Source organism: Accipiter gentilis, chromosome 32 (assembly GCF_929443795.1).
Source record: "Accipiter gentilis chromosome 32, bAccGen1.1, whole genome shotgun sequence".
NCBI lineage: Eukaryota > Metazoa > Chordata > Aves > Accipitriformes > Accipitridae > Astur > Astur gentilis.
In genome coordinates this window covers 20636248-20657142 of record NC_064911.1, presented here as the reverse complement: position 1 = coordinate 20657142, position 20895 = coordinate 20636248, and the positions used below count along the sequence as shown (strand labels likewise).

The 20895-nt window shown below is 37.6% G+C and overlaps 1 protein-coding gene across 3 annotated transcripts in view; it reads left to right on the top strand.

The window, feature by feature from the left end:
* The window catches only part of CDKL5 (cyclin dependent kinase like 5), a 131443-nt gene that overhangs the window by 62751 nt on the left and 47797 nt on the right, over positions 1-20895 (top strand). For all 3 annotated transcript variants that reach the window (XM_049834839.1, XM_049834841.1, XM_049834840.1), the window contains exon 4: positions 19446-19491. In XM_049834839.1, coding sequence (XP_049690796.1) covers positions 19446-19491 — 46 coding nt within the window. The remainder of the gene's footprint in view (positions 1-19445; positions 19492-20895) is intronic.

Here is a 20895-nt window from a genome sequence, read left to right as displayed (position 1 = left end):
GATACTAAGTTTGGGGTTTTTTCAGGTGTGTTGAAGTTAAAGCAGTAAAGTGTGAGGGTGTTACTTTCAGGGTCACGAATTAGGAGGGCTTAGGTTGGCTTGGCAGCTGTAACGTTGGGTAACGGAATTCCATGCAGCACAAAGCTGGGATGCAGAGACCTGATGCTGCAGAAGATCTCCCAAAACAGGAAGGGGGGGGAGGGGGGGAAGAAACAGGTCATCACCCTTAGACTCCAGTAATGCAGGTAACTGAAGGAGGCATAGAAGCCCGAGTTAAAAATAACAAGAGTGGTTCATCTTACCTTGGGAAGCATATGAGAAATGTATTACTGATGGTTTTCAGTTTACATTAAGTCAAAGATAAGTAATTTGTTACAGTCACAGTACCTCATATCAGTGTTTCTTTCAGTCATACAGCTTCTTCCAGTTTGTCATACTAATGGCTCCAGACTAACCAGACATCTGTTGTGCTTTTTCTTTTGTTTCTTAAAGAAACTGTGTTTCTTCCTGATAGTCAAATCTGTACCCATTGCAGGAATTCATGCAACATATTATGTAAAAGACTGAGGGGTTACTGCTTATGCTGCAAGTAACACTTTTCCTTGGAATGTTGCCATAAATAAACATGTTCCTTAGTAGTTGCTGCATACTTCCACCTGCAAATGGATTATATATCATTACACTTGTAATAAGACAGGAATCATATTCAGACTTGCAGCAGTGTGTTCTGTGGCTGCCCCTAATGGCTCTTAATTGCAAACAGCTTGTAGTGCTATACTCACTCTAATGCACTTGTAAGTGAAATCTTATTTTTAAGTGTAGATGTGATGAGCACACAAAGCAAGACTATCCATACAAATTATTCTTTCTTGCAAAAAGTTGAAAATGTTATGCTGAAAATTAAAGTTTAACAACATGACTACAGTACAGTATTTCTTAGAAGCAGCAGCAGAAGAAATTGAAATAGATGAGGATTTGAGACCTGATGTGTAGGGTCTTGGATCATTAGGAAAGTAGTGGTGCAGGCTAGGGAATTTATAGTTAATGCAAATTAATATATGGGAGAAGGAACAGCATATGGCTAATTATAAGACTACATCTGTAGCAGTATGAACTTGCTTGAATATTGGATTACAGTCTAGTCTTCTCATCAAATTGCAAATTACTGTGTAGCATAATTGATGCAAAGAAAATTGTATTTCTAGATTTTAGGCTAATTGTTTTCCTGCAAGGGATTCTTGTGGACTTCTTGAACTTTCATAGGACATATGAGCAACTCTTAAGAGCACTAGTTAATCACTGATCTCTGGATGCTCCATGTATTTAAATAAAGGCTGGTGAAATAGAGCACAGTTCAGTGTCTGAGAAGATCATTAATGCAGATTTTTAAGTGTACCATGGTAAAAATGGATCTGGATCATCTAGTTGGCTTTCAAAATTATTTGTAGAAGCCAAGTTGATCTAAAATGTTACTACAGTAAAGTGTCTTGAATATACCAATTACATTAATTTATTTTCTTAATTGGTTTTGTGAATTTAAAGCCTTTTTTTAAGCCAGGAGTCCTGGAGAAGGAACATTTAGCAGTGTAGGTAAAACATTGACAATAATAGTGAAAACTTTCCCAGCATTTCACTTTATCTGAAAGTTATAGGCTCTTGTGGCACACATATTTTTTCATCAGTAAGGATTACAGTATGTTTTAAAATAGTAACTTGTCCTTCTGAATGTCCTGGTTAAAGTAATTAAGTTTTCCATGATTACTCAGTTCTATGTAACTCCTAATTGGTGTAATGCCCTCCTAAAAATATAGAAAACTTTCTATTCTTTTTTAATAAAAATTCCTGGAATATGTAACTTCTTTTCAAGTATAGCAGTGTTTACTTCTCATTCAAAACCTGGGTAACAATAAATGGGGAAAAAAGGAAAGTAGTTTCTATTTATAATATTACAGCTGTTTGAAATGTGTACAAATGTGTAAAATTTCATGGAAAGAACTTAATAATTTCACTTACTGTGTGTGGTGTTTGATCTCAGCTAAAAGCTTAAGGGACTAAACAAGCCTGGCATCAGAGTATGGTGATCAAGAAATTTTGGATACAGTGGGAGGCCAGGCTGAGCTCTGGAACAGAGGCCGTTTTGTTAATACTGCATAGTGCTCAGTCTTTCTTCAGCTGATAGCAATTGTTACAGGTTTGCACAGAAGTGGAAGCATTCTTTATGCTCTCTATCCCTTATACATATATTACAATTCTGAAACTCTCCCAAACACGTACTTCTGGTTTGCTATATTTAGCTGCACCTGACAATAAAGCTCAAGGAGTCTGCTGCTTGCTTTTGATAAAGAATTGTCCAATTGCATACTAGCTTCTCCTGTTATAAAGGGTATCTATTTAAGCTTCTAGTTTAATAGGAAAACCAAAACACCCTCTGGATTTATAAAGTAATTGCACTTTTATTATATTATCCCTGAATTATTTTAGCTTAGATTGCTTAATTAGCCCAATCTTCATGCAAGTCACTTTTAAATCCTAACACGTTAAAACATAATGGCTTAACTTTGCCCATTATGAAAAATCACCCACTTCATGGAATTCTATTTTCGTTTTTTCCAGATGTGTAGCAATGTAATGATTTGTTTCTGAACAGCACAGGTAGATTTGTTGGAAACAGATACCAACATTGTTGTGCTGTTTATAATTGCTTGTGCCTTAAAAAACTTTGATAAAGCATCTTCTATTTCTTCCTCCATGTAAATACTAATTTCTGTAGAGTTCTGCAGCATGGAAAGATAAGTATAACAAAATTCAGTGTAAGTCTTACGGAAGGGGAAGGTGAGTAAATGCTTGCAGGATCTTGAAGTGAAATGATTGTACCAACTGATACCCATTCTTTCATGGTTTCATTCGCTTCTACCCTCATACCCACACTCCTAGAAGTATAAAGGTGTATATGTGCCCACATGGGCAGTATCTGATTTGGGCAGTATCTCCAATGTGCCCGATGGAGGACAAGGGTAAGTAGCTGTAAGGTCCCCACTGCATCTCTGGAGTGCTTCATGGTAGTGATGACAGACTAGTTCTTACATCTTTTGTATATATTTTATGTTTAGAAGTTGTCCGTTGTTATGGGATGTTCCTTAGCCTCAATCTTGCTTACTTCAATTTCCATGAGTCTGTTACCTGGTTTTTCTTGTTTAGGGTTTGTGTTTGAAATGTTTGTCTATAATCTGTTTCCCTGATGGGCTAACAGGAGAAAGGCTGGTGTATGTTACAAGCTGCAACCTTGTTGCCGTCCTGTTGTTAGGATGCAGGGTCTGCTGCTGAGTCAGCTGTGCTGCAACCTTCTGGGCTTTGCTTAGTTTTTATCAATTTTACTATGGGAGCATCATCCTGGGAACAGTTTTGTGTTATCACTAAAAATTATTCTTGAAACCTTGTTGTGAAGTTTCTTCTCGTGCTTGTGCATGCTTGTATGCATATAATATGCCTCCTCCAATATCCTATTCATACTTACCCTGATCTGTTACATACTTCTGCAGCAGAACCAAGGTGCACAAATGCATGTGTTCTCTGAAGTTTGTTGTTAACTCTGTTCTTAGTTCTTAGTATAGAATTGTGTTGCCTTATTGAAAAACTAAGTATTAGTTGACCTTTGATGCTTTGAGGGAGAAAACTTAGTTTGGGTGCTGCTATATCTCCTAATCATTCAGTCCACAAACAGTCTTTATAATATTGAAGAGAACTCCTTCCCAAATGTGTGTTATGAAGCATGTTTTTACATACGGTTCTAATAACAGAAAATTACCACAGATTCTTAAACTTAACCTTGGCTGGACAAGGTTACCATGATTATCAATTTTCCTTTTGGCTTTAGAGAGACTTTTTTTTAAATTGTGAGCTTTTCAGGTATAACAGAGGTGGGTAACATTTATAAGTGTAATCATGCACTGAGGTGTGGAAAGATAAAATTCCATAGGACTGAAAAAATTTGGTTGGCTGGTTACACCTACCTCTTCTTTTGACAGTACACATCTTGACCGGGAGGCAAGCTATCTTCTTGAAATCAATTAACATTTCCAACAGAGATGGAGTAATGCCATGTTTATGCACAGAAATATGTTAGAGGCAATGCCATCTGCAGAGTAAAGCTGAGTAGCTGCTTCTTCTACAGCATCAAATTTCCTGTGACTGTTTGTGTGAAAAATTCATCCAAGTGGTGTTTACCCTTTTTTTTTCCCCTCAAAGCATCAGCTAGTGAAGAATGGTGTTAAGAAATGTATACAAGATAGTATCTGGTGGAATTGCAGCTTGGGCTCTGAACCTGCTCTGATTTTTTAAGTCTTTCATGCTTCGACTGCTATAAATGTTGCTGTAGTGCTAAGGATTTGAACCTATTTGGGGAGCAAAAGAGAATCAGTAGGAACTTCACTAGTGACCTTTAGGAAAACTTGAGAGAAGCCAAAGAACATCTATCCCATGGACTCTAGCAGGTTGGTTTGTTTTTTAAAAAAAAGGTGGTGGTATTTCTATTTAGAAGTTCTGGGATGTAGTGCCCTTTTCATCCACATTCCCCAGATCACATAAAATAGAGACTGCAAGCCAGATCTCTCAGATTATGTCAGTATCAGGGAAGCAATGCAAATCAAGGGAGATCAGCCTGTCTATAGTATTTCTCACTTTCTATTCGCTATGGTTTTCAATGAAATTGGTATTTTTAAATTCATATTACTGAAGACTAGCTTCTGTTGCTTGACTAACATCCTTTCAGTTGCACATGTGTACATGTACAGAGCCATGCACGAGTGTATACACACACACTTGTTTAGTTAATGAGTTAGTGGAAGAGCAAGTGATCTCTTCTGGTTCGTTTTAGAAACTGATACTAGCCCATTCCTTCTGCTGCCTCTTAGCAGGTTTTTATGTGTACTAGTAAGCACACTGTTATGCTGGTCCTTTTTATTTTTATTAATATTAGGAGAACTGAACACTTGTGCCTCAATATGAAATACAAATGGCAATGTTTCTGTTGTTTTATCAAAGTATTCAGCAGGAATGTACAAGTCTTTAACCAAAATCTGGATAAAAAATTTCACAACTGAAGTCTTTTGATTATATTTTCTCAGTTTTCACTTCTGTTTGTCTGAAGATCATGTTTGAGGAACTTTCTGAAAAAATCATCCTCATTACAAAAGCATCTAGTGCTTTTTCTCTGAATATGTTTGCATGAAGGCAGGCAATCTTTTACCACTTCTGAGCTATCTAACAAAAAAAAAAAAAAAAAAAAAAAAAAAAAGACATTAAAATGAAGGGTCTATTTAATTTTGGTAGCTCTGTTTCTACAGTAAACAATAAGTCCCAGAATTTTTCGATGGGAGAACATGCCTTTTCTGAAAATATCTGGGTAAGAGTCAAGTTATGAGGGCATAGTTTATTCTTGCAAAGAATAAATCTGTGGAAAGACAAAAGTAAAGGAATAATTAGGTCCAGGGATCTTTTGTCAGTGGATTTGTTTGGGTTTTTTCTCTTGATTATTAGGTTAGGGTAGGTTAACAATTAACATTCTGCAATGCCACCTTTTTCTTTTTTGAAGAAGTGGTGAGAGTTGACTATTCACACTGTACTACCTGAATGAAACCTGTGTGAGGAGACTGATTCTTTTTTTTTTTTTTTTTTTTTTTTTTCAGTGAGGATCTTAACTGGATTTAGGGTAATTAATGATTCACTTGTTAACATTCTTTTATATTACTCATCACACCCAGAGCTTTGGCTATATAATCTTACGTTGTAAAGTTGTTTAAAAAAATAAAAATAAATTCACATCCAGAATCGTGTTATAATGAAACCAGGTCAGATGTAGTACATTCAAGCACAAATGCTATTCAACAAACTGCTGTTAGATCTATTGTTTACACTCTGTACCAGCAGAAGGCTTGCTACTCTATCAGTTTACAAAGGACAGAAAGCAACATTACTCTGAAGAAGCTTTGTTTTTCATATCTGAATCTAGTTTAGACCAAGTACTGCAATGAAGCTCCAAGCTCACTTGTACAGTTTTAGCTGTTGGATTTTTCCAGTAATCTTAAATGTTTTGTATCCCCCTAATCAAATCTGAAGTAACACTATTGTTACTAAATATTAATGAGTAATTCTACTAAGTAAAAGATTTTAAACCTTTAGTCCACAAAGATTCCTAAAGCTTTTCCGATTGTTACTTTATCTTTCACTTCCATTTAAATTAATCTTTTAGTGCCTTGAAACTGAGAGAAATACAGCTCTAGGAGATCAATATATAACATACATTCTAAATCCATATTTTTCTTATGACAACCTCTCATGTTAATCATTGTGCTCGTACTCAGGGATCTTATCTGAAACATTCTGCTGCAAGCTTAACAGAAGGAAAGGAACTACTTCTAATGGGGCCTTCTTTCCAAGTCATTTAAAGCTTTATTGATCTCAGGTAGTACCTTCACTTATACCAGGAAAGGGAAATGCAAAGCTCATAGCAGAGATATTTACAGCTTCATGAAGATGCTCACTAGAGAACATGTACTTTATTCTCTAATGTGCAGGTTAAAGAAGGATTAGCTTCAGAAATTCTGGTCTTACTGTTAGCTATGCCAGATTGCTTTGTGGGATGTGAGAATTGATGCTGCACAGTTACGTTGGCAATGGAGATGTTCTTGCTTCAGTAGCACAGTTGGGAATACGTTATTTGTGTTTCTAGCATGTGTATTACAAATGCAATCCAATGGACTGTGATGATACTGGATGTAGCAGTGGAGCTCAAAGAATACTGATACAGAGACGTTAATATCTCTTAAGTTACTAATGTTGATCATTTTTTCTGAAATCTACCTTAAAAACACATACATGCATATAAGTTTCTGCATGCACGAAAAAATAAAACATACAGAGAAAAGAGTTGCAAAGTAACTTGGGTGGACTTAATCTCACCCACTGTTTCAGTGCGTAGGCCTTGCAAAACCCATCTCCCTAGTTTATATAAATTGAGAGAGTGCAACATCTGAAAAGCAATTCTTACCATCTGGAAATGCTTAAAATCAGTAACCTCCTGGCTGAATCTTCTCTCCCTCACCTGCTTTTACTAGCTGTGGGGAAAGTCTTGATGATGCACATTGGATATATAACTCTTAGCTGGTTAAAGCTAAATGAGATGGACTCTACCTTAGGAAATATTTGAGGTTTTCTGTAGATTTATTGAGTCTTTTTAAACACAGAATATATTCTCAGTTTAAATTTAGCTTTGGAGATTGCTGTTTCTTATTTTAGACCTGGAGAAAGGCTTCAGTTTCTTTTGCGTGTACCAGTAGTTCTAATAAAAGAATGCTACCTTTTCACCTCAAATACTGCTTATATACACTGTGATAAACTTACTTTTTTGCACATAGTTTTCTAGACTTCTCAAATACAAAATTCATCATATAACACCATATGGATACCCACGCAGTTGTCACACAGCTGTCAGCTTCTAGTATTTGAGATGGTGTAGCTAGTAACCTGTTGCCTTCATCCCCCGTGCATACCAGAATGCTGTGGAGTGAGGCTGTTCTGTGCTTTTAGTGAGTTTGCAGCTATTTCTGAATTCTTACCATTCTTCTGCTTTCAGTAAAATTGGGTTCCAGTAAAATTTTAGATGTTCACAGATTCATTTGCTTATTTGTTAGGCTGTTTTTAATACTAACTTCTGAGTCCAGGTGCCTTATCCCAGTTCTGTCATCCAATCTGTTTTCAGCCTGCACTTGTCTGGCCTCTTTTTCTAGTCTTTTTATTGTATGTATTCTCTGGCCCTCAGCTCTTCATTCTGCACTTTTTTATCCTCTCCCCCCACATACTGTTTCCAGTGTTTGGGACAATAAACTTGGTGAGATCAAGACACTGTTTTCCTTCCCCTTTTTACAAGAAGTGTTCATTTTTCATGTTTGGGCAAGCTTTCACGGTGAACCTAAATTTTGCATGGTATCTTTTTTTCCTGGCTCAAAAGCGCATGTGTGTGTGCGAGATCTAAAAGTGGGATGTGTTAGATAGTCTTATTGGTAGGGGCAGTTTTTGTTAGAATAGCTTTTTTTAATCTTCCTGGAACTTATGTGGTGTTTAGACTTCTTTCTCTTTTTTTTGAGATATAAGGGAAGATATACTGATCTAGTCATGAATCTTTGGATGCTGCAGAAACTGCCTGAAATAAGTCCACAAACTCTCTTCCTCAATTTAGCTCCCAAACTGAAATTTCTTCTGTAGCAATGCTATTTTTATGAAGACTTAGCTGCTGTTTCTTCTTCATCTATTAGTAGTAACAGAAGTCTTCCTTGGGTGTAGATTCCTTTATTTTCTCATGTGCCTTCTGCTTCTCAAGTTAAATTACAGTGCAACTGGTGTAGAGGCAGCCCTCCTGTTCCTCTGACCTCTGCAACAGTGATCAGTAAAACCCGTATGTGTTTGAGGTATGAATCTTGCCTGCTGTCTTTTCTTTAAGCAGTTTGGACCGAATTTTAATCCTTAATGCTATTCTATAAAGAAGAGAAAACCTCTAAAAGGAATGCAATTTTAAATGCTTGGTAGAGCAAAATGGCAGTTTTCTTAAGAGGCAAGAATTTATCTCTTATTATCCAAAGAATGCACTGCCTGTATAATTCCAGAGAAGAAAAGCCTTTCTTTCTCTGCAAACCTGAATGTAGAAACTTTGAGAAGAAGCAAAGGTATCCACTGAAACACATATCAATATACAGACTGGAAAAAACTTTTTAAAAATACCTAAATTGAAGGGGAAGTAGGAAAGAGCATTGATTCAGGATTCTGCAGAGCATCTATCAGGCTGGTAGGGAAGGAGTCAGAAGGGAGGAGAACTGATCAATAAAACATCAGGAAAAATGATCCTGCTCTATTATAATGCTAAAACAATTAAAAAAATTGAGGACAAGAAGATAATCCCAACTTGCACCTATAGAGCTTTCCCTGTTAGAAGATTTGATAAGAGCATAATGTCAGCAAAAATATCCCTTGAGGGGGGGAAAAAAAACCCCAACTAGAGAGCAAAAAGATGGGTTTCTTGTAAATGCCACAAAATCTTTAGGAGAAAAAGAAAAAATATTTTCTCCATAATATTGTTGTCTAATGGAAGAAGTAGCTAAAGAACTGAGGCTAGAAAATACAGGTGGCATTTCCTGTTCAAATTTATCATCCCTTCCCTAGAGAAAAACACAAAAATGTTATCATTAAAGATCTGGAAGAAGTGAAAGGGATGTTTATGAGCCTTAGTGCTACTTGAGGAGAAAGGAGATAGCTTATTGCAGAGAGGACGTGGAATGGCAGATTCTTAGGGTTGATGTAGACATCTATGAAATGTTCCATAGCCAAACCTCTCAACAAGCTGAGACCAGATTACCAAAGGTATTGGTTACATTCAGTAACACCTTTTACCTACTAAATTGCACAGACAAGACAGTGTTACACTATTTTGCAAGCCCAAAATGGGGAAAAAAAACAATTTTCAGTTTAAAACTTTTTTTTTAATTGGGAACACTAAACATAAAACCTCTCGTCTTTAGGATTTTAGACAAGAACAACATTGTAGCTTGGGCTTTCCCCCAGATGTGGAAAGCTTATAATTACTAAAATATACTGTCTTTCACATTAATGTATTAAAACCAAAAATAACCTCAACCATGGCTCTTGCTTCTGCTCCAGAGCAGATCTGGAATGGCTGTTTGGTATCTGAATAGACGATTACCACCTAGTGGTTTAAGGCACACTCCAGAATACAGAGGAGCTGTTGCTGCCATTTGTGCATGAGAGGGAAAGTTAAAGTTGGGGCAAACCTTGTGTGTAAGTCTGCAGTGTGGAAATGACAGTAGCTGCTGCTATTTTTTTTTTTTCCTTCAGCACCAAGATAGACAATTTTTTTTTCTAAAATAATGGTAAACTGAGCAAACTAAGCTTGGGAAATTCTATTCTAGCTTGCACTCTAAAATGAAAATTTACTTAGTATTTAAAAATTATTAAAATAGAATTAATACTGGAGCTTATATGATGGATGGATACAAGTGCTTTAGGGAAGGTGGGCTCAAAAGATAGAGGGGTGAGGTTTCCTTTTGTGTGAAGGAGTATCTCAGATACATGGAGGTCTTTTCTGAGGTGGATGACAGTCTGGTTGAGAGCCAGAATGGTTCAGAATTAGCGGTGAGACCAGAAACTGTGGCATTAGGGACGTTGTTGTAGACCACCTGATCAGGGTGAAGAAGTAGACAAAGCCTTTAAACAGATGACAAAGTTTCTGAATCTCAGACCCTGGTTTTCATGGGGGACTTTAACTTGCCTGGTGTCTGCTGGAAGGGCAACATGGGGGGATGTAAGTGGTCCCAGAGATTTATGGAGGATATCGGGGAAAATTGCTTGACACATGTGCTAGAAGGGTCGGCCAGATTATTCTTATAATTGGCTACAATGGATGTGAAATAGTGGAGCTCAAGATCATTAATACATTGAGAGGGGAAAAAAGTAACAGAATACAGGCCTTAAACAGAGAGTACGCAAGAAACTGGTGGGTGGAGAGCTCATGAGAGGCAGCTCTAAAAGGCAAGGGAAAGCTGGCAGTCCTTTAAGAACAACACCCTTCAAGCACAAGAATGGGCCCATCTCAGTGCTTAGAAAAGCAAGTAGACTTCTCAGGAGACTGACTTGGTTAAGCAGGGAATTCATGGTGGAGGTCCAGTGAAAAAAACCTTGTATACAGGAGGTAGAAGCACACATAGGCTGCAAAGGAGGAATTTGGAAGCATTGCTTGGGTGGATCTGCATAGTGTCAGGAAAGCTAGAGCTCAGCAGGAGCCGAGACTTGCAATGGCAGTACAAAGGGCTTCTATTCCTACTTTGGTAGTGAAAAAGCTGAACAAGGGAAGTGTGGGCCCATTGCTGAGTGGGGCAGCCAATTTAGTGACAGCAGAGCCAGATAAAGTCTGAGGTGCTAAGTGCCGCTTTTGCCTTGGTTTTCACCAGCAAAGTCTCCCAGGTCTCTATGCTTAGTGAAAGGGCTGAGGAAGAAGATGAATTACCAGCAACTCAGCCCATACAGCTTAATGGGACCAGATGGGCAGCATCCAAAGGTACTCAGTCCTTGCAGCAGGACAGGGTTTGATTGTCTTTTGAAAGGTGATGGAGACTTTTGAGTGAGGTACTTGATGAAAAGAGAAGGGACCAACTTTTTTTTTTTTTTTAATTAAAAGAAACAAACAAACAAAACCCCATTCCAGCCAATATTACCCGTGATTGTAAAATCCAAATGTGATTTCCGTGCATTTCCCATACATGCTTAAACTGAATATGTGCTTTGATTTGATTTTCTTTTCATGTGCTGGTAGACCTGGAAAGATGGTATGATTAAGATACAAATTTAGGTATGTATGTGTGCACCTGTACAAGTGTCTAAATTCCCTCTATAGTCAATGGAAATCTAGTCAAGGAATAGAGGGAAGTTAAATTCATGCTTCTTTGGGGACGAAAGGTGCATTTCAGTTGCCTAAAGATAAGCTCCTACTGCTATTGGCAATACCTGGGAAGCTATGCCTTACCTCTAGCTTCTGCTCTAGGAGGTATGCATCTCTGTAAGTCCCCTGTAATTTCTGCCAGTACCATGTGAGTGTTGTAGATACCTAGGGAATCTTGAACACTACTAGATGCCTATGTTTAAGCTACTGAATCATGTCTTGAGTGACTGGTCAACTTAGAGCTCTCCAGCTCTGTTTGTTGTAGTAGAAGCTTGAACAGACAACTCACATGCAGGGATCTGAATTTAAATAAGATATCTCAATCTGAAACTGAATTCCACCTGAAGAGTTTTGGCCTCAGGAACCTGCTTGACAAGTTTGCCTTTGGCTTGTAGTAAATCTTGTTTTACAGATTAAAGAAAACACTATTGACTCTTGATAAGAAAAAAGAGAAAAATTTAAATTGTGAAAGTACCAGATAAATTCTATCAATTGCAGAACTAAAGCTTGAACTGTGATGAACTTCAAAAGTTTAGCTAATCACTGAAACAATTTTGATGCTCAAAGTTGGAATAATACTGAAGACTTTGGTACTGATGCATGTTTAAAAAAAAAAAAAGAACAAAAGAAACATTTTCCAATAAGTTCTACCTCCTCTTGAGTTACAAAGTACCCAGGGAAGGAGCATTACATTAGTAATAACAAAGAATTAAGAAATGCAATGTAATTATAAATGCCTTGCTGACATCTGCATTTGTGGAGTCAACAGTATCTTAAAGGAAGCCATAAAGGTAGTACAGGTTGCCTTCCTGCTTTTTCCACTTTCTTATCACTTGTATTCCAAGTGTCAAGATTATGCTATAAGAAGTAATTAAATACTGCTGGTATCTGCCCAATGCAGTATTATGCTATTTATAAATAGCTTGATTTTTTTTATTCCACAAATGTTCACAATTTCCAGTGTTAACAGAGAAAAAAAACAACAAATAGAACTGGAAGAGGACTGAGGTCTGAAGCTGAAATGACTATTATTGGCATTTCAGTATCAGAAAAATTTTATAGCCATTTGCTGAATTTGGATTCTGTTTTACATCTAGGTTTGTGATTAAACAATACTGTCAAATTGTAAAATGATACAGATTAGTGCCATAACAGGATGAAATGAAGGCCAGATTATTAAAAAATTTGCTGCAATAATACTAGTTTACCATGAAAAGCCAGAACAGCTGCATTTATAGTATTCAAAAGCTGCTTTTTATTCCACATTCTTTTCATTACACTACTGTACAAATTCTTTGGGAATACGTATTTACTTTCTTGCTTGGAGAAAACTGTGAATAAATGTGAAAAATCCATTTGAAGCAATGAAAGTTTCAATGCTAACCACTATCATCAGCCTAGTAGTTGGTAGAAAATACTGAGTGGGTTCACATCCTTCAAGTGTTCTTTTCAGGGTAGTATTTTAGCATTGTAGGACTGTTTAAATGCTAATGTTATAACCTTGGGTTAAGGAAAGTGCTAATTCCCAATGTTTATGAAGAGCCAGCATTGAACATAATGTAAAAGAGGAGGCAGGGAGAATTTGCACAGAGCTAACTTCAATATAAAGAAACAAGTCCTCCCAGGCTTCCTCGGGAGCCTAGGGACGTTGCTTCCTCCATTTCGTCAGAGGTGACCAAGAGCTCCTTAACTGTACTTCTGCTCTGAATCACTCCGTGCACTGCTGCCCAGCTGAAATGACAGTGGGAGGGACTAGCCTGCAAGGCTAAGATTAATCTTTGTAACTTCTGTGGAAAGTAGAAGGAAAAAAACCCAAACCATAAATTGGTAGATTTCAAGTTTTTGAAGAATCTGAAGTGCATACATTGTAATGTGCTCCTCAGGATTCAGGTGTGCCTCCTAATAACTGCTTAAAGCAGAATCAGCTACAGCAGGTTGCTACCAAACTTGTTGTGTTGGATTTTGGATATCAAAGGCTATTCAGGGTATCTCCGGGGATGGGGACATTCAAGACTGGTTGAGAGGTGCCTTCCAGCCCCAGCTGTCCTGTGAGTCTCTAAACTTACCGCAGTCTGGCGAGCCTCTGCCACCAGAGGGGGGACGCTTTGGTCTCTCTTGTGCCTGCCATGGGGGCTGTGGCAGAGAGGCTGTACAGAGGGGGGCCCTGATCTGTGAGCCTCTGGATACAGATGGGCCCCTCATTTGGCTTACAGATTCATCCAATGGTTGGGTGAGAAATGCTTGCTGTTCATGCTTCCCTTAAATTACACTTGATGTAAACCAGAGGAATAAAATGGGTAATGCAGGCGTTTACTGGTAACATCTGAACAGACAACACCATTGTTGCAAGTGTTTATGAAAGACATAGATAAAGAAATCAGAGAAAGTGTTTCAATCTGCTTGCAGTTTTTTGAAATAGTCTCTTTCCATCATTGCACATGCTTACTGTCATTTCCTGACAAACTGGTAGCTAAAGGTTTCAGCCGTTTCTTATGCTTCTTTCCCCAGTGGAATAGCTGTGAGCTTTTATAGCTGTTTCTCCTTGGAAATCTTCCAGTGGGTCCAGAGTGGCTCAAGCGTTCTCTAGTCCTCCTTTTGTTTTTCCTCAACTAGGACACAGTGTGGCCATCTTTTTTAAAATGGGCACATGAAGTATATAAATCTTTGTTCCATTAAGTCTTCTGCACTTAGCTAGTTACTAAAGAACATTGAGCTTTCAAGAGATAAAACTGATTTGTGGCGATTCATTTGAGATGCTGCTTCTTAAGTAAACTGTAACATGTATGTGTCAGAAAAATTCTAATCAATTTTCCAGTAAATAAAGGCATTGTGATAACTCAGACATACTGTTCTGCCATTATTTAACACAGGGTCTGTGTCTTCTGAAAAATAAAGAGGACTTTTGGATTAGGAGGTAGTTTCCTGGAAGTTCGCCTATGCTAAGGGTGATATTCCATAGATAAACCAAGTGTGGGGTTTTTTTAACTGAAAAAATAGAATTACAGTTTTTCTCAAGGGAGAAATATAGACAAACACCTCTTCAGGGAAATTCTTTCAAGTATTCTCCGAAGGTGTAGAAGAATACATAGTGCTATGACTTTCCAATATCAAATGGTTTGAAAACAGAAATTGAATCCATCATCTTGCACATCTCTCTCTTCTACAGAGAATATTCTAAGATACTCCACTAGATTTTGCAAGTAATGTTGCAAAATTCCAGCATCTAATATTAGAAGTCTTAAGAAGATAGAAGCTGTGTTCTGATCTGTAAGGACTGCCCAAGGGTAGCAGTGTTTTAAGGCAGAATGCAAATGGAGTCAGGGCAGTGTCTGGGCGAGGTCTTAAGGACCTGATGTATGTGCAGATAACAATGCCAGTTACCTCTCAGAACTTGCATTGCGATGTAGCTTGGCCTAAGTTGAAAGACTTTTGTAATGACAAATGTTACACTTATGATACATTGATGAATACTGACTAAAAAGTTAATATTTTCTGTTCTTGTTTTGAGGGTAACTTTGAAAAATGAATTTGCTGGTTTTTTAAGAGTTTCATTTTAAGCAACTCATGAAAAGTAAATGCTTTACTGTCTTGTAATGGTTTCATGGGCTTTTGTTGCCTCACTGGTGATTGCTTAATATTCTGTGATTTGTGCTAGAATAAACATTATTGAAAGATCAATTCTAAACACTTAAATGTTGAAGAACGTAATAATGCCTATGCAAGTTGAAGTAAAACTGTACTACTTTGTTCAGAAAAGACATGAACTGTAGCATATGTTTGGCTGAATTTTGTTGATTTTTTTAATGTATGTCTTTGTTGTGGCAAACTAAACTGTATGAATGTAATTATGGATTGGTGAGGATCAAATCACAGATTCTTACTTGCTTCTAAATTATTCTTATAAAGTGTGACTTTTATAAGTAGAGAATGTGATTGATTTAACTTTTTTCTAGCAGAAGTTAAGCATGCATTTGTCTTCGGGTCTTATATCCTCATACTTGTACAGATAGAAAACATGAGCCAATCACAGAACATGCCATATCATATCTTAATGTGCCATTTAATATATCAGCATAAAACCCTGATGTGATGTACTAGATATTGCTTGAGCAGCACTGTCTGAGTAAAGGCAGCAACATGCTGCTGATTCATGGCATGTGCTCAGTATTGACTATTGCTGTCTGTTTGTTGATTTTTATAAACATGTAGTCTTTCAGTTGCTTTAAAAAAGCCACGCTTGAGAAATTCTTGTAATCATATAGGGTGAAGCAGTAAAATTACAGCTGAATAATGTAACTTTGTGAAGGACATATGACGAGATGGTTTTGTCACATTAATTTTTCAAGAACAGCGTATAGTTTGGTAGGATATGTTTCTCTTTCCAGAGAAGAATGGTTATAGTTCTAAGATCTTGAGTTATGCTGAGGAACATCTTTCTCCTTGAGTATTCCCATCATTAACATCAAGGATTTTTCTAGAAAATGAGAGGTACATTCCTGCACTGGTTTGGACGAGTACTGTCATGCGATATATATTATGTAGAGACAATGGAAAAATAGGAGACCTCTATCCTTTAAATGAGGTAAAATGAAATGCTTTCGAATCAGGGAACTCTCCTAGTTTGATACTGGTCACAGAAAATAGTGGGTGCTACAGTCTTGTGAGGAAACCTGGGAGAGAAGTTCCTGGGTAGCTAGCAGAAGAGCAGTGAGAACTGCTCAGCTCCCATAAGGGTACTCACCTCTCATCCCTGGCTAAGTGGACAGACAGTTTTCTGCAGAGGCAATTCCCATGCATATTTTGAGGTAAAGGAAAGGATTGAGCCCTAGCATGCAGTCATTCCCATCTTCAGGACTGGATATACTCTTTTTCCATCTCCTTCCTCCTCTCTCTCTCTCTCTGTTTATATTTAAAGCAAATAGAATAGTCATGGATTAAGAAATTTTTGTCTTACCCTTATTAAATGGTATCAGCAGGTTTGTACATGGAGAAGAGACACGTTTTGCCCCATTTTAGACACACATAAACATGTAGTCTGAATAATCAGTTTGTGTACATCTTTAACTTTTACACAAAGTGTTTTCAGTAATATTAATCTGTTGTTGCATGCTTAGCTGTAAAACAGTGCTTTTCCTATAGTTTTATAACACAGAATATTTATAATACATGTGCTCAATAAGCAGAGGTAATACCAATGCTAAGAGAGATTTGACTCATACATTCACAAATTTGCCGTTGCCTCAGAACAGAAAGTGAAATATTGAGGCCAGAATTTTTTAGTAGAACAAGATAATGAGATGCTTAGTAATAAATGTAGCTGAGTGAAGCAGAACTACAGCTAAGTGAACTCAAATTTTCATACTTCATGATATAAGCTAGTAGTAGTAAGTAGTAGAGATCAGAAAGGATATCCTGTGTTCCATAAAGAGCACAGAATATGTAGGATTATGTGAGTTTTTTCTTTTCTTGACATTCATTGAAGTCTCAAACATTGAATCAACTAGTAACAGCTTATCTACCTAGATGATACATTAATTAGATATGAGAATTTTCCATGCTAGAAGTTGGATACTGACTTATTGTTTAAGTGGGATTTCTGTAATCAGACTGAACATTGTTTTCAGTACTGTTTCAGAGTACAGTCTTGAAAAAAACTTTTTTAAATGCAAAAAAGATATTTCAAAGAATGACAATTCTATTTTGGAGAATTGCAATTTGGCCTGTTTTTGAGGAGCAGAGAACCAGATCCACAAAAGAGCTCAAATCTCCAAGAGGACTTTTAAGTAAAGTTTAAGTAACAAAGTCTAAATTTGATCTGTAAAGAACCTTTCAGATTCCCACAGGAGTCTGAATTTTCCCTGTTGAATTCCCTCACTGCTGAAAGCTCTGCTTTTCTTTGTATCCCTGATTCTGTCCATCTTTTCAGGGCTTAGCAATGTGGTATCTGTTTGTTTTGCACCTAGTGCATGTCAGTACTTGTTTGAGACTTCAGGTGTGCTCTGCATGTCTAGAGCCTGGCAGCTCTAGCATCTGTCTCCTAAGTAGATATCAGAAGTCAAATAAGCTAAATTTACTCACCCTCTTAGCAGTGTTCCTTCATAGTGCTAGTAACTATTACTATTATTCCTATAATTAGATTTAATAAATATAACAATACTATAATTTAGTAGTAACAATATAACTGGTAAGATAGTCTGTTCAGTTTAGTTTAGACCATTAAGTTTGTAAACTTCCTAAACCAACATATTTTGGAACTGTATTTGACATAAAAGCTATAGATAAGCCAGTCAGAATCACTCTGAGCCTGAAATGCCTATTATCTCCTCAGTTCTGATATCTCTTTCTTTGCTGTTCTGTAAATTGGTTGAGCAAAGAGTAGCGCTTCGACCTTTGTAGTATCTCAGCTGAATTTATGTGATATATCGGCCTTCAGGTTAGACCAGTGTACATGGAGGGTAGTTTTTGGTAGCAGAAAAGCAATGCAAGTCCTCTCTTAAGAGTTAGTAGCATGTGTTGCTTCTGCTGAACTGACCTTCTTCAGTGTGACATAGATATAGTTTTGTCACAAATCAATGCACAACATAATGCTTCCAAGTTTTTCTGATAGATGCTCTGAGTGATGATGGAAGGATTTTTTTTTCAAACATGCAAATTATACACACACATATATATATGTTTGTTTGCAAACTCATTTTTATTGATTTTTGTTCATAGTAGTATTGATTTTCAATTAAAGGCCTTAAAAGGCATTATTCACTATCTACAGTAGTCTTTCCAGGTGCTTTTATTTTAAATGGGATCAGGTGTTTTACAGGTTCATGTATTACAATGATTTGAACTGAAAAACAGAGTAAATGTTTGTGCTATTCAGTACTTGGTTATGCAGATGTCTTCAGGCATTCCAGAAGGGCCTCACCTTTTTATTGCTGTTTCCAATCCAGCCTTTGTATGCTATTAATAGTGGGATATTCGGTTGGAGGTTTGGAGTTGGTTTTTTTTGTTTGTTTGTGGGTTTTTTTGTTTTTTTTAAACTGTGCTGCTTGGAAAAGGTGTGTAAGCTAGATTTAGCTGGTCAAGTGACCCAGGTAGCCTACTGCCTGTCTGCTCACATGCCCTTACTCTGTGACCTTAAAGCTTCTTCCCCATCCTGTTGCTAAAATTGAGGTGCTGCATCATTGCATTTAACAAACCTGCACTAGTGATGCCATGTTGGCTATTTGGCTGTGTGCTAAACGCGTTCCTTCTCCCACAACAAGACAAATGTCTTCATTTAAGAGAAAAATGTGACCTATGTTGATCAGGTTTGGTGAGAATAGACTAGAGGAAGGAATGCAAAGGCAGGCAGGCATTAAGAATTTATCACCTATGACCGTATAGTAAACACAGATTAATGCTTTCAAATGCAATTAGTGATTCTGATTTTGGATATGCTTCCCTTAAGATGCCAACTTTTTTTTTAAGCAGACACTGAGAATTTACTTTTCTAAAATCATGTTCTTTGTGGATATTTGAACTTGAAAGCCCAAAAACTTTTGGCAACCAAAATTACAGGTCTCATTGTAAGCCTTAGTCTGCCACATGCTAGTACAGTATTTTCATTTCAGCTCACAAAGATAAGCACCCAGACTCATGCTTTGGTTAGATAAAAGATTGTTTGACTTTCAGAATAACTAAGCAACGAGAGTCACAGGGACAGCGCTTCTGAAAAAGTAATTGATACCTGGTACATATTGGGGTTCCTAATTGTGACATATCTGCTACATGTGGCTTTGTATTGCATTTGGCCTGATCACTGAGGTATTTACCAGATTTTTAATAAATTTTGGTTTGCATTGTGAAATTTCTCTGGATGCTGTGGGGTTTTTTTGTCTGATCATCAGGTAAATAAAAAAGAGAAAACACAACAGATCTTGCTCATTTCCCTTTCTTTGCTTTTGTTTTACAGGAGACACATGAAATTGTGGCTATCAAGAAATTCAAAGACAGTGAAGGTAACCTTTTCTGCTGCATAATCTTTCATGTCAATAACTATGTTGTTAATATCTCTCCAGTTACAATAAGAAGTTGCATATATCAAGACATGATTTAAAAATGATTTATTAGCTCTGTGAATATTCAAGGCACTTGATCCTTCATACCTGCCTAGGGACTGCAACTAGATAACTACCTTTCTTTCTTGGTGCATGTACCTTAACACGACTGAGGTGGTTGTGCCATACACAGTAGTAAGATCTACCACTTGGAGACTCGATGGGATCAGAAAATGGCAAAAATTCCTCCTGTAGTAGTGGCTTTCAGAGTCTTTGGGCTTTATCACCCTTAATCTGTGGGAGGGGATCTAAATGTTAGGGGGACTTGAAGGGGGTAAAAGGAGGAGCCTGAGAGAAGTCACTGCGAAGTTCAGTGGTACGAAGAGGAATCGAGGAATGCTCGGGGATCCGCGGGAGGATTTGAGGGAGCTGTGTGGCGAGGCAACAGTGCTGCCCTCCCCTTAGCAGGCTCTGCTCACCACAGGAGACTTGCTCTTTGCCCCCTCACAGCAGCCTCTGTGTACTCTCCAGTGTTGCTGAGTTTGCTGAGAGGGGAGAAGAGCCGACTCCTGCAAGGCTTACTGTTGCTGGCAAAGTCGGTGGCAGGAGACAGGACATGTGGAAATTGCTGCCAGTGCTGCACACACCTATTCCGCTGATAAAACCAAAGATCTGTACAAGGCTGGCTGGCTGACCTGCGCTTGTTGTGGGACAGTGAATTCCAGTATCCTATCATAGGCAAAACTGGTGATCAACCACGAGAGAACTGTCTGCTTCGCGTACATCAGAAGTTAATGCTGATCCCTAATGGCCTAGCACAAACAGAAGGAGAAGCCAAGTATGAAGTAATAAGAGGAGTCATCCCAGTCTGAGGCAATGGCAGCAATGATTTGCCATAGACCAAGGCTTTAGCTAAAAACTGATGATGTGGTTTAAAGAAACAGCAGCCACTTTATTTTAGCAAACTTTTCTTTTTTGTTATTGTTACAGGATTGCTGGTGGCTGTGGAGGTGTGGTTGGTTACAAGGACTGTAATTTTCAGAGTCAGTTAGACACAGCAAAGTCTGATTTGTGTCTGTTTTATGCAATACAAACTCTTTGCTTTGCAGCTGATTTTGCCAGACACTTGAAGAGTATATTTGATGAATATTTTAGCTCTGCTATTCAGAAATCTGTTTTAAATCCACGTTAAATAACATGGGAGATCATTTAATTGTGGTGACCATCTTGACCAGGTCATGAGAGTACTTCAGAATTCCTTTTTGGAACTCAATATGGCTATGCAGTACAGATCCTAGGCAGTGAATCTCAGTATTTAGCCCTAAATGGGATTATTATATTAGCCTGTCTACCAAAAAAATGAAA